The sequence below is a fragment of the Alligator mississippiensis genome, chromosome 10 (assembly GCF_030867095.1).
Source record: "Alligator mississippiensis isolate rAllMis1 chromosome 10, rAllMis1, whole genome shotgun sequence".
Lineage (NCBI taxonomy): Eukaryota > Metazoa > Chordata > Crocodylia > Alligatoridae > Alligator > Alligator mississippiensis.
Genome location: NC_081833.1, coordinates 35,650,380 through 35,664,421, shown reverse-complemented (window position 1 = coordinate 35,664,421; position 14,042 = coordinate 35,650,380). Strand labels below are relative to the sequence as shown.

The 14,042-nt window shown below is 47.3% G+C and overlaps 1 protein-coding gene across 1 annotated transcript in view; it reads right to left on the bottom strand.

The window, feature by feature from the left end:
• CARMIL2 (capping protein regulator and myosin 1 linker 2) overlaps window positions 1–14,042 on the bottom strand; it is a 129,212-nt gene that overhangs the window by 14,098 nt on the left and 101,072 nt on the right. The window contains exons 34-37 of the mRNA XM_059713291.1: window positions 11,938–12,057; window positions 6,711–6,747; window positions 1,684–1,755; window positions 836–1,186 (exon numbers count right to left, since the gene is read on the bottom strand). Coding sequence (XP_059569274.1) covers window positions 836–1,186; window positions 1,684–1,755; window positions 6,711–6,747; window positions 11,938–12,057 — 580 coding nt within the window. The remainder of the gene's footprint in view (window positions 1–835; window positions 1,187–1,683; window positions 1,756–6,710; window positions 6,748–11,937; window positions 12,058–14,042) is intronic.

The following is a 14,042-nucleotide window of genomic DNA, read 5'->3' as shown; positions in this document are numbered from 1 at the left end:
AGAGATCAGTAGGGTTCAGAAAGAACCCACAGATTGAGAGTGGATGAGGCCTCGCTTTCACCAGTCAACCAACTAGATCAAGGCATGGTGAGCGAGGGGAAAGGAGCCAAAGTGAAGGCAGGAGCCATGTGGCCACCAAGGAGGGTCACAGCCACTGTTGGGGCCTGAACCTTGCTATACAGGTACCTCATTTCTTGTCTCCAGTGTTTGCTTGGAATAGGAGCAGAGGCTGATGTCCTTCTACAGGAGGCACCAAGAGAGAAGCAAAGTCTATCCAGAACAACTAAACTAAACCCATACTCTAAGCCCAGAAATAACATGGTGACCATTTCTTGAATTGCTTCTGCTAAACTCATGTGGCTCCACTTCACCAACTGCACTGACAAGGCAGTGAGAGGAATGTCTACAGAAGCTTCCTGAACCATTTGAGGTAAGCACCTGTAACATGATGCAGGGCACTATGGGGAAGCTCTCACAGGCATTCTGTTATGCAGGGACAGGCAGCCTTGCTCTGGGAGCTAGCATCCTGTGATCTAGAAATGAGGATGGTGTTATAGAGGAACTAGAACCAAGCTAGACTTCAACCCTCCTTAAGCATATGGCTTCACATGGGGCTTGTCCTTCCTCAGTTTGCTTTAGAGGTGGCTTTGATTCTTGAGAGACCATGGAAAATCTCCATCAGTTATCTGATGTGTGTACCTCATGCAGTTCCCATTCTCTGAACTTTAGATTGTCCCCTTAGAGAATGCAATGATACTTCCTCCATGCCCCCCCACTTTTTTTTTTTTCTTTTTTTTAAAGAAGTCTCTGCCTCCCCAACCCCACACTCCTGTACCTTCAGCAATTGTGTCTACAGCTGCAGGTGAACTCAACAGTTCAGAGGTTGCCCTGGCGTCTCCTGAATTGCTAATTCTCCTTGGTGAAGGCACTGGAGGGCTCCTTCCAGTCCTGGGCAAGCTGCTGCTCCAGGTCTCCCTGGACTGCTTCTCTGTGGGGCTGCTCTGCTCTTGGATGACAAAGGGCCTCCTGGAGGGAGAATGGAGTTCAGAACACTTGCCCTTGAGCTCAGCATTTAGTTGCTTCCCCAAGGCCTTCCAGGTCAGCCTTGTCTCGCTGGGCACACTGCCCTGCTCCACTACTGCTGCTCGGCCCAAGGTGTCAGCAGGGCGACTTCGCAAAGAGGCATCTGAATAGGAAAGCAAGGAAAAGATGTGTGTAATGCATGTATGCACCTAGTTCAGCATACACCAGCAAGGGAGCACAGGAGGAGTCTGGTGCTACTTTTCATGCTCTTAACTAATGGGAGCCAGTCCCATTCTCAGCAGAAGCTTGAGGCCCATTAACAATGGCCTTCAGAGAAAGCACTAATCCTCACAACCTCCTTGAAGGAAAAAGATTGGCCACAGAGGTGCCTTGAGATAGTCTACCCCTGCAGCTTGCAAACCACTGTGGACAGCAGTACCTTGCTGTAACTGCAGCAAGACCTGCCCATGCAGGATGAGCAACATTGAGCCCAAGGACATACCTAGATGCCCAGTGCAGATTCTCTGCCCTTGAGTTGTCCTGTTGGAAGCACTGGCACTGCCTGTGCTTCCCTCTTTGAATGTCTAAAATTCCCCTCACCCTTGTGAGGTCTCCTAAGTACACAGCAGAGTGCTGAAGTGGGGGGAGGAGCAGACCCACCTGTTGATACGGAGTGAGTTCGTGATTTCAGGGAGGGGGGAGGAGAGTCCGCAGAGCTGTCCACAATGTCACCTAGAAACAAGAAACATTCACTTGCAAAGAGCAGCACTGAAGGGCAACCCCCTCTCTATCCATCCTACCCATCAGTGCATTTGGGATTGAGACCCAGAAGCCAGAGTTGCAATGTGCCAGCTGAGCACCCTGAGTGGCAGCACTGCATGGGGCAGCATTACTGATTGCACTGCTGGCAGCACTACAGAGGCCAGTCTGGCAGCATAGCTACTTCTGATTTTTTGTCCCCCCTCCCTGGTTAGTTACACTATTGTCAGAATATGCCAGGTAGAAAACAACAGACACATCTTTAAGGTGCAGCTCTGCTCAGGCAAGCGATTTGTAAGAGCCCCCCCATCCCTTTTGAGCTCCCTCATTGCCATCCCCAAGGATGACATCCAACAGGTCCAAGCATACACAAGAAATTAGCTTCCCTTATTGCTGCCAGCCCATGAGGCTCACCATGGGATCTGAAAAATCAAGATGGGCTCTTTTCTCTCAGGCTTCTTTACTGGTAACAACCTGTAGTCCAAGCCTGTGACCCCGAGGCAGTCAGTCCTATTGATTACAGTGGGCTTGCACAGGGCTAACTGATTGCAGCTTAGCAAAGAATTCTCTTGTTGATACGTAAAAAACAATTTTCTAGCTTCCTTGACCATGGCTAAGCAGGCTCTGCAAGGCCTATGAGAACAGAGCCCTACTCCCTAAAATCAGCAGCTCTGGCTCCAAGATGCACAGAATGGATATGAATTGCAAGGAAGAGCTCTGTTGCTTGCTTAATACAGTCATTTATTAAAGCAGAGCTTTAGACTCTCCCAAGGAAAATATAAGTTAAAGCATCTTAGTTCCAAATCAGACCTCATTTAAAAAAAAAACAAAAAACCAAGCTGGGTTCTGACCCAAAGATACACCCAGTTCTGTATCTGACTGAAACCTGTGGGCTTTGCTACACATGGTTCCCTCTAGAATAACTCTCCTCCTGCATAACTCCAAGTGTGGATGCCCTTCTTTGAAAATAAGAGTGCCTTGTTCCTGTTTAACAGAATCCAACCTGCTTTAATTTAAAACACTCTGAAAGTGCAGTATCTATTCTGGAATAACTCATTCTTTTGCCAGAATTTCAGTGCCTTTGACATTTGGGTCTCCAGTTAATGTGGAACACTTGCAGAAGAATGCCTTCTCTTGGAATAGCTACTGTACTCGGAATTTACACTATACCTCATTTGTGGGCCGTATATTTGACACCCCCTGCTCTGCACTACTTACTCTACATTCAAATGGAGACAGGCCCTGAGATTCACCTACTTCTACATTTCTGCAGGGTCTCAATGCAAATGATTCAACCACTGAAAAAAAATCAGCCTCTGGGATAATTACTGAGCTCAACCTCAGGGCAGGGAGACTATAGGCAAGCAGAATAAGTAACTGCCTGCAAAGAGAAGAAACGGCTTTACCCTGCATCAGAAAACATTTACCTCAAATAGCCTAGCAATGAGAGATGAAAGAAAATCTGAGGCTTATTTTCAGAGGTGTTAGTATCCTCACAGGCCACTGACTTCAGCTAGAGTTGTTTGAAATTAGGTTTCAACTGACTTCAGCTCAGCAGGTTTGAAATTGAGGCCCTTGGTGTGAGATAAGGGATGCAAACAGGCTGCCAAGAGGACCTGTGTCCTTTTTGGGGATAGTCTAGGCTATGCTGTGGCTTGGTCTACACAGGAATGTTACATACAGTAAGGTAAGATGGGAAGGTAAAGGGCTGCTGTTCTATAGCGTAATCCTCAATGTGGAACACTTATTCCACTAAAAAAGGGCATTTTTGATTTATGTTGCTTGGGAACTGGACCACAGTTAGGTTTTATAGAGGTAGAGATAAAATCTTCAGGCCCCCTCCTGTACCACTCTGTGGTGGTGGTGCCTTGCCACAGTGGGTGTACCCCAGGGGCAGGCAATTATTTTAGGCAGAGTGCTGCTGTGGGGGGCATGGAAGGATGGGTATGTGGGGGAGGGTGTGGGTGTGTAGCAGGGTGGATAGGTGGAGGGGTTGAGGGAGCATGTAGGTGTATGTGGATATGTGGGGTGTGGGTTTGTAGGGGGATGCATGTCAGGGGAGGGTGACTGGGCTGTGTGAGAGAGTGGGTGTGGGGGTCTGCATGTATGGCAGTGCAAGGGTGTGTGTGGATGCATGTGTATGGTGGGGGGTGGCTGTGGGACTTGCCCTACGAACACACACACACACACACACACACACACACACTGCTTGCCTCACTACACACATACACACACACACACACACACACACACTGTGCTTTCCTCACTACACACACTCATTCACCCGGCCCCAGGGTACCCTGCTCCCAGGTCCAGCGATGCAGCTGGGGGCCACATGGTGTTGCAGTTGGCGGGCACAGGGAAAGCTGCAGCAGGCAGGCACTTTCGGGGGCTGGGGGTGGGCCCAGCCCAGCTGGCTTTTCTCCTGACTCCTGCTGGGTTCCCCTGGGTCCCACTGCCCCTGTCTCCTGTCATCTTTGACAGGGAGCCCAGAGCAGATAAATATTAATTTTCTAAACTTTGTGTGTGTGTTTGTGCGTGTAATAAGATATCATATTTTCTTGCCTACAATACACACCTTTCCTCCCTAAACCAGTCCTTCCAACTGTGCATACCGTACAGCTGCAAAGATGGCCACCACTTTGTCTGGCACAGACAACTAAAGGGTAAACTCCTGCATTATTCCTCTCGCAGCCATAGCTATTGCCTAAGTACTGTACTTCACGCCTGAAGTAGCAAGTGAGCTGCTGGCTCTATCTTGATGAAGTTTGTAATGTGGAAACAACACTATTTACAGGAACCGATATAAAGAACTACTTACATGAAAGAACTAACAGTCTTGCTACTGCTGTTGCAAGGGTCTGGGGCCTAACCTATGTGGCATAAAGTCCTTCTGGGAACAGTGTGCAGGAAGTGTGGCGTCCCTGGAGATAGCCTGAGTGAAGCAGCAGGAACTTCCAGCCACATTGAGAATCTCTTGCTGCCTCACTCAGGTGGTCTCCTGGGATGTCATACTTCCCAGACACTCTGTTTCCAGGAGGACTTTATCTATGTCACACGGTCAACCATGACTCTGGAAAAATCTTTTTTCTACATTCTGCCTTTCAAAAACATAGTGCATGTTTTATTTTGAGGGAGTGTTATATGTGAGAAAATACAGTATCCCCTTTCTCCACAGGGGGAAAAATAACAGAGGCAGTGAGATGATGTGTTAATTTTTCTTCTCTGAACAACACAAAAGCTAAAAAAAATAAGTTAAATTGAAAAAAAGAGAACATTTTCAAAGCAGCAAGACCTTTTCCTTGTTTTTACCTTTTTTGGGAAACAGACTGATCTTTTTTACTTACTCTAATGTCTACATGTCACCTGACCACACTAGAAATCACCTAACTTGCTGGATACAGGGCTTTTGAATTTTGTCATTTTATTCATGCATTATCATTAAAAGGGTGAAGCTATCTGTCTGCTTTAAAATGTCTGCTAAAGGACATCTGCTCATTAATCATTTTAATTAACCTAATACATTCCTGGTCCATACCAATGTGATTCCCTCTGACAAGAGGCATCAATGTCCCAGAGAGGCATTGCACAAGGGATTGGGTAACACACTATACGGCTATACCAGAGCCAGCTGGGTTGCACCATTAATCTCACTACTTTCTTAGATGATGGAGCCAGAAAGGCAATTGTGATTATTTAGTCTGATCTCCCTAATCAGAGCCCGAGAAGCTCAATCAGTGGTTTTCCTGCCACATGAAAACTAGAGCTGGTAATAATATTGTTCCATAAAACCCCTTGTAGCACACCCCTGAAGGAAACATGTAAAGAGGCCTCAAAAGGCAGCATTTCATTATTCACATTGGAGAAGATGGGGAAATCTGAGCTCCACGTGCAGTCAGTATAAATTCTGCCACTGACTGTGCCAGAGACAGAACTCAGTATGAGTCCTGCCATATAGGACCAGAGCCATGGCCTATTATTTATCTATTATTATCTCAGCATTTATCCACAGCGGTTGCTCCAGAAAGTTGAAGCCCCACCCCAGGAATGGCTCAGGCCTGTTGAATGGTACTCAGAAGGGAGATTCCCTCCTGGCTCCAGCTAGAGATTTAGTTTACACAGAACTGTGGAGGCAAATCTAGCAGGGCTGCACGTAGGGAGGTCGGGACTGCAAGCCTCGGACCCTAAAAGAATCATCTCTGCATCTATCCTGATCTGAGCTATTGCCCAGGATTGGAGAGCTTGTCTGTAATCCCAAGGTGGGTTCACATCAGAGCAACTGGGAGCAGAACCCCTACAATGGCAGCAGCCTCAGGAACTCCGGGGATGTGAAGCAAGAGGTTCTGGTGGCATGTCCTAGACACACCAGTGCCTGGCTGTGCAGTCTTTAGTTCCATTCACAGAAGCCTGCCTGTCCTGGCACAGTCTCTCCCCAGCACAGAAAGCAGCCATATGCACAGTGAAATGTACACAGATGCAGCCTCTGCCTGCCCCCAAGGAGTTTTAGTGCCTGGTTCTACTACCTTGTACTTTTCAAATATGTCCTTTTGCGATTCTTGCTTATACAGCTCCACCAGGAGTGGTGCTAGTTTGGAGAAGGTTCAAGCAGCCACCGATAAACACCGAGTTGTCTGACTGCTCAAATGGATCTACCCAACATAGAGCTTAAAACACCAGAAGCCTGGAAGTGCCCTGGCTATGATGGCCTTCCCACCTGCTGGTGCCACCCCCAGGTAAGCTGTGCTTGGGGCTGCAACAGGTGGAACTGCTGGGACGTCTCCCCAGAAGCAAATGTCAACTACATCCAAGGATATAAGTTACATGCTCTTGACTGCTGTCTTGGAATTCCACAGCCTTGGCTTGGAACATGACTGCTCAGATGGAGACTGCTGCTCAGTGAAGGAGCCAGGGGATCGGATGTTACTTACCATCTGAACCAGCCTTCTTGATCTCACCATCTTTATTCTGCAAAAAAACAAACAGAAAGAAAACCAATCCCATGGAGAACCTCCTCATCCCAAGGCACAAAGAAGCAGAAAGGACTGGTTCTGGAGCTACCCGCATGCTAACTACATGGAAGAAACAGGCAAAGATCAGGTGAAGCTGAATGCAGTGATGATCCCCAATGGTTGCAGTAGTCTCCCTGTAGATGGGTGGGAACAACATTCACTGGGTCGTTTAAATTAGACTGCCCAACCCAGACAGCTGGCTTAGATAGGACCCAGGAGGCCCTTTCCTATTGCCTCTGGAAGCAATAGAGACAAAATGGAACAGGCAAAATTAAGCAGATTTTTCAGGGCTCCATGTCCTCTCATGGTCTCAGGGATTCTCCCACAGATATGTCCTGACATACAACCCTGACTGTTCTTTAGGGACACTGTTGGCCCTTCCTGCAAAAAAGCAAGAGTTCTCAAGCACGCTCTCCTTCACCATTCCATTCCACAGACACTCTCCACTTACAGCACAAGACTATGTTAACTACAGCTTTTGGTAAGACAAGACCTTGAGTAATCTGCACAGTGTGATTGATATAGATATCAAAGAAGACTATACTAGCTAATTCTTGTGAGGCTCTCTCCCCACCAAGCCTATTACCCTTGATTAAATGAATGTCTGTGTGGAGAAAATTTGCACACGTTCTTCACGAAAGAAGGACTTGAATCTTAGAAGCTTATGTGCCACTGAAAGTCCGTGTCGCTGTGCTCCTAACTTACTTGGGTGCTTTGCAAGTCTCCAGCCAATGAGATCACATCTCCAACTGGTCCAAAACAGAAACCATATTAGGAGAACTTGCTACTGACTAAGAATAAAAATAATTATCTCCATGCTCACTACTTCAGAAGCGTCTTTCCTTGAATGTCCTTTTTTCTATTGTCCAGTGGATATTTTGGCATCATGAGGACCCAAGAAAGGCCCCTCGAACAGTGGCTGTATAATCTAGGAAACAGAGTGGGTAAAAGGATTTGCTTTCTCGGGGTGTGGGATGGAATTTTGACCATTAACCAATTGCCAGTGCCAGGGATCCTCAAGTGCAAAGAAGGGGAATCCTTTATATCTCTCAACAGGACATCCACAGAGGGCAAAGATGACCATGGGGCAATGAGCAGAACACTGGAAATCATGTTGGAATTTCTCCAGCTTGGAATCACAGCAGAGGACAGCATAGAGGCAAAGAGCAAATGCCTCTGTGGAAAGAGATCACAATCACAGTTGGCCAAACTGCAGTGTAACGTCTCAGCATTTCCTGCTGAAGCTGTGGTAGGCTTTGAAAATGGAACTGGCTGTTCATTAGAGCTCTCCAGTGACAGGCCAGGGCAAGATGTTTGTCACAAGGTGAGCAGCACTGGGGCTGCACATGGAAGAAGTGGAGCTACCTGTGTGATAAGAGGTGATGGGGCTCAAATTTACAGATCATCCAGACTCAGAAATAGCAGGGCTTGCCTTCAAGTAGGCAGGCAAGGACAGAGCAGAGCTTTTACTTAGCTACTAAGGGAAGACTTTGTAAATACCTGTGAGGTTAATGAGCCATGAGAACAGCCACTGGCTGGAAAATCAACTCCCTAAAGGATGACATGTAAAAACAGAGATTGCTTGGAACAGATTGTCTGAGCAGCTCTCTCAAGGAAAGGGAACTGCTAGGAACATGCATTTGTTTAAGGAACTGTTACACAGAGTATGATTTAGAGAACCCAATCCTGACAGGTGCTGACCACATACACTATTTCTGTCAGTGGATCAGACCCATGCTGTTTGAAGGGAATGCAGCAGAGATAACTGGGCTTTCATAATGCATTTGTTACACAGCCTTGTGAAAGTTTACTTTAAAAATGACTTCACAGTGGCTTGGAGAACCTTCCCCAAGTTCTTGGAACGGAAAAAAAGAGACTGCTCAGTGCAAGAAGGTGCCCAAAGAAGAACAAAAAGGCACAAAATAAACAACTGCCATGAGAATCCAGCATATTATTTATGCCTGACATCCACGCTAAACTTGAAGAGGATGTGAACCTTGGTGCCCTGGACTTCATGGACAAGAAATAGTCAGCCTCAGTCAGAAAAATGCAGTTTTTTCTACATTGGGAAGAACAGGCTAGCACATAAAGAGGCAGGCAAGTCACAGCCTGCAAAACAGTTAAGAGAAGAGGGGCAGCAAATTAGTTAAGGGCTTACAATGCGAGTATAGTACCATCAAATGTCAGTGCAGACACATTACCATCCAGGAACTGGAAGGCAACAGCTCTTTTGTATGTGGCACAGGTTTGTCTCCACTGAGAATACTGAGTGCACTTCTAGGTTCTCCATCACAGAGACAGGGAAGCTCAAAGAGGTAAAGCAGCTAGAAAGGGATAGGAAAGTGCAACGTATGAGGCAGGTTAAACAACCAAGCTTCTAAATAAATTTGCTGAATACCATGTTGATGAGGGAGAGGCCACGCAAACTGCAAAAACTTATACACAAAGGTCTTGGTCCAAAGCCTGGTGATATTAATGGGATGCCCTCCATCAATGAGTGTGGGCTATGAATCTGGCCCCAAGATGGCAGAGGAGTCATTGGGGGTGGTCTAATGAGGTGCTGCAAAAAAGCAATACCATGAAATGCAGCAAAGGAAAACAGAGAGATTGGAAGAGAAGGAAACTCCATCATGTGCATCATTTAAAACTAGGCAGTATAAAGCCCTGGAGCACATATATGGGGAGCAGTCTTATATGGGTTGTGTGATGGATTGAATGACGTCATACGTCTTTTGTAACTCTTAACTTCTATGACATGTTCTCTTGGGACCACAAATGGGCTGCTTACCCTCTCAAGCCCAAATCCATTAGTTACAGGAGAGCCATGCCATTGTGATGAGCAGGGATCCTGTTTTCTTTTGTTTAAAAATTGCAAAATTCCTGATAAAAACACAAATTCTCTTATTAACCCCCCCCAAAATCTGTGTTTTTCCTCAATTAAAATGAAATGCCATTATATATATAGGTATCAGTTGAACACAATGTTTTATTGCTATATTTACAATTTTTAAGCAGTTTGGAAGCCTACCAGTGCCTCAATCATTATAATAAAATAAATTCTAAATACCTATACATTTTGGTGTTTGATTTGGGGTTTTTATCATGGAAAAATCAGAGCTCCCCCTACCTGCTTCGCTCACCAGAACATAGGCCCAGCTGCAGCTGCTCCCCACTGCCGCTTTGTAGGGCAAGAGCAGGGCTGCTCAGCACATGCTGTTTGTTGCCCCTCGCTTCCAAGCCACAGGCCACCACCAGCCCTGCTGGGGAGTCCTCACTCCTCAATGGAACTTGGCCAGCATGCAAAGGGAAACCCATCACTTACCGTGTTTTTCTCCTTTAAAGGGGAAAATCCATGATTTTGTCCTTTAAAAGAGAAAATCTGCGTTTTTCTCCATTAAGGAGAAAATCCGCATTTTTCTGCAGCAAATGGACCCAGATCCCTGGTAATGAGGGCCTGTAGACACAAGAACAATACTAATGCTCCAGGAGAGAGGACTATCCTAGTGAAAACAAATAACTAGGTCTCAGGGGAAAAGTAATTATCTCTATAGAAGGGCTGCACATTTCCCTCAAAGCATCTATGTTCTGGAGATACACTAATGGGAATAGGGGATCCAACACCTGTCAGCTTTTGGAGATGCTCCACTACTAGCACCAGAGCATGCTAAAGTAGAGGAGAGAGAAATTACCCTGCTGCTCCCTGCCCCTTGTGTTCTGCAGCAGCTGCCACGAAGCATCCCCATCATCTGCTTCTCACATTAACTCAGGATAATGTCACCCTTCCCCAGCAAAAAAACTTGAAGGTTTCTGTGTACCTAAACCAGGCACCTTTGGGTGCTGCAAGATCCTTTTAAGGGTGCTGTAGCACTGTTAGGTGTGCATTTCCTTTCCAAAGACACCCACTCTTTTACACTGATTTCTATTCTTGGCCTCAAACACTTCAGCCTTTCAAAGCAAACCTATAGATCAGCTCTATCTTTGCCCATACTGTTACATGGCATTGCAAATTTTCATAGGAGCATAACTCAACCAGGCCTCTTAATCTGTGCCCACAACAACCTGCAGATGTTCACAGTAGCTATATGTCTATCATTAGTGTCTACAGTTGCCTGCAAACATGGTTCCTTGTGCATGAGCAATGAGAAACTATTACTGAAAATCAGGGTGGCCATATTAAAACAAACCATTTCTCAAATCTCCAAATAAAGTGCCCAAGCCACTATTAGCTTGCCCACCAGAGGCTACAACTCATGAATTTTACAGACTAGTTTCCAGTTACTAGTTGCCCATCCATAGCAAACACTTTAACTATCCCAGTTTTCTGCATTATGGTCCCAACAGCCATCCTCTTTCAATCTGGTAGACCACTTCACTCTATAACACCCTACAGCTCCACAGGCAAAGAGTGGACTATGGAGCAATTCCTGCCTCTAAACACACAGTTATCTGAATTGGGTAATACATGCCAGACTAGAACAGAATGCATTACAGAAGACTTACTGTTAATTTAAAGGGGTGATCTGTGAAAGAGTATGGTCAGATGCCAGAATGAGTCACTCGATTATTTTGCCAGCTGTTGAAGTAAACATGCTACTGGCACAAATTATCAGGCATGTTTCCTCCCCAATCTCTATGCTCATTCACTTTCACTTGTTATTAGCGGGCAAAAGGAAGTTACCAAGGAGGGAACAAACAAAAGCAAATGAATGACCATTTCACAGCAACAGAATGCTCCTTCTTCTCTACTGCCTCAGCTAAAGCAGAATCAACATTAGCAGCATCAGGCCCCTGCGCAGGTTTTGTTCCAATTCCAGCCAGGACAGGGCAATGGCATACATGCACATTAACCAGGTTATTATGAACAGTTGGTCAGCCTGCTCCACTTGGATTTTACTTCACTGTCAGCTGGAATGCAGCTGGGTTTCTAATTGTGGGACTACCACTTACTAGGAGGCTTCATTTTCCTCTGAGACCATGTGACTGAGTTTAGCAAAGAGGTTTGGGAGGGGGAAACCATGCTCAGTTCTGGGCCATGCCATTCTGTGGGATGGTTTGTGTCGTACTGCAAATGTTGTCACAGCCCCAACCAGAGCTGCAGGTGGCAATGGCTATGTGGGACTTGGAAAAACACAGAGGCTTAGCTCACCTGCTTCTTCTTGCCCTCAGAGGACAGAACCTTGGTGACCCCAATGCGGTGGAGCATGACATGGACTCGCTGCTCAAAGGAGTTGGGGATCTCTCCATCACTCTTCTCAAAGTGCCTTTTCTGAGGACAAACAGAGCAAAGCTGGTTCTCATGGCTGAGAATGACAGAGTAGTGTGCAAACTGGTGGGGCTAGAGATCCATTGCTCTAGGTAATGGGATGCTAGGGTAAGATTCTGCATTCTCTCTCAGAGGCAAAGCACAATGTCTGTAGCCCACAGCTATAAACCATGTTTGTGCCATCCCAACTGCAGGCCATTCTACAGACCCTGGTGTCACTCAAACGCTGTGGGGGTCTGGCTAAGTTATGATGCCCCTCATGAGCTGCCCCTTGGGCTTCTGCAATGTTGGAATCTCCACAGTGCTGTGTCCTCACCCCAACACACCCCTTTTACCCTGCCCCTTCCCCCTGTATGCCCTCTGTGGATATGTCCCCAAGCCCCCCCATGCTGGCTGCCATCATGGTTGGCTGTTTTTCACAGTGCCTGAATCCAAGAATCCTCCCTTAGCCAAACTTGGGACTTTTAGGGCCCCTTCTGTACTACTCTGTACCTTTTACCCATTGAAAAGGGAGGGAAGAGGGCAAGGGTCTCACCTCAGGTACCTAAGCAAGTATTGTCCCTTACTTTATCCTACCTAGTCTGAGGCATGCTGCCAAGAGACAAATCCCACGATGCCAGAGGAAGCTGTCTCCAGGCATGGATTTTACATGTCTCCTTGGCCACACTGTTGGTGCCTGTGCCTCTCTAGATATCTCCCCTCCCTCCCCAACCAGCAGCAGATTTACAGTCAATATCACTCCTCTCTGATACAACCTGCAAGCCCAGTGATTAGCTTGTTTTCTGGCTGTGTTTGCCTGCAACTCCCCAGTCCAGCCTCAACACTGGGAGTATACCCAAGTCAGTACTACTGGCTGCCATGGGACTCCCCTTGGTCTCCTTCTCATCCTGTTATACCTTACCAGCTGAGACAAAGTGAGGACTACACTGGGGCTCAGCTGCATCTGGACTGGTTGGCATCACCCAAACCTCCCAACTGTTTTACAGATATCAAGAAGCAAGAGGGCATCACATCCCCACCTGTGCTCATGTCCTTCATGCATGCATGTAGCAGATTCTGTCTGTGGTGAAAGGCAGCAGCCCTTTCCATGAACATCTATGCCAAGCCAGGGCTGATTCACCACAGCCTCATCCCTCACCATCCATCTACCTGCCCCTGATTCATCACTCCTGAAAGTAATGGGAGTCTCTCCAATGACATCAGTGGGCATGGGACCACACTTGCCCCTGTGTAGCTACTTTAGGCTGCAGAGGTGGGACAGTCAGAGAGGGAGAGCCAGGGAGAACCAGCTTAATGAAGCAAGCCTTTTACCTTCCTTGTCTAGTCCAGGTCTGTCTCCGCTCTACCACAAGAGATAAATCTCAAGCAAAGGGCATCTCCATATTTCCGCTCTCTATCACAGAGTTACTTCAGCAATGTGCCTGCCAAAAGCCAGGGGCCAAATCCCCCTGCCAGAGGTGAATCAGGATTTTGAAAAGGGGAATGTGAAAGCAGCAGCCGGCATTGCAGGGGGTGGCTGTATCCTTCCCCTCCTAGCCCCACTCCCCCCAACACTGGGTTGAATAGACCATGCCATGGACTTTGTAAGTCCCTGAATCAGGTAAGAATCTCTCCCTTCCCCTCACTGCTCTCAGCACTCACTCCCCTCATCCTTTTTACTTAGGCCTCGGGGCACAGGAAGGGGCCACTGTCACAGTCACTACTGCCCCACTGCAGCTGGGACTGTGGGAAGTGGCTGCACAGGAAGCTGGGTTCAGCTGGGGACAGTGGTGGTAGCGGGCAGGTTTCCCCTCCTCTAAGGTAGCAGTATCCCAGGGAGCAGTACCCCAGGCTGGTGGGGAACACCCAGGGGGATTGAGCTGGGTGGAGAACCTGCCCACTGCCACCACTGCCTGCGTCTCCAGCTGAGCCTGGTTTCCCTGCAGTCGCTTCCCAGAGCCTTAGCTAGAGCAGGGCGGCAGCAGCTCTGGGGCTCCTCTTGTTCCTGG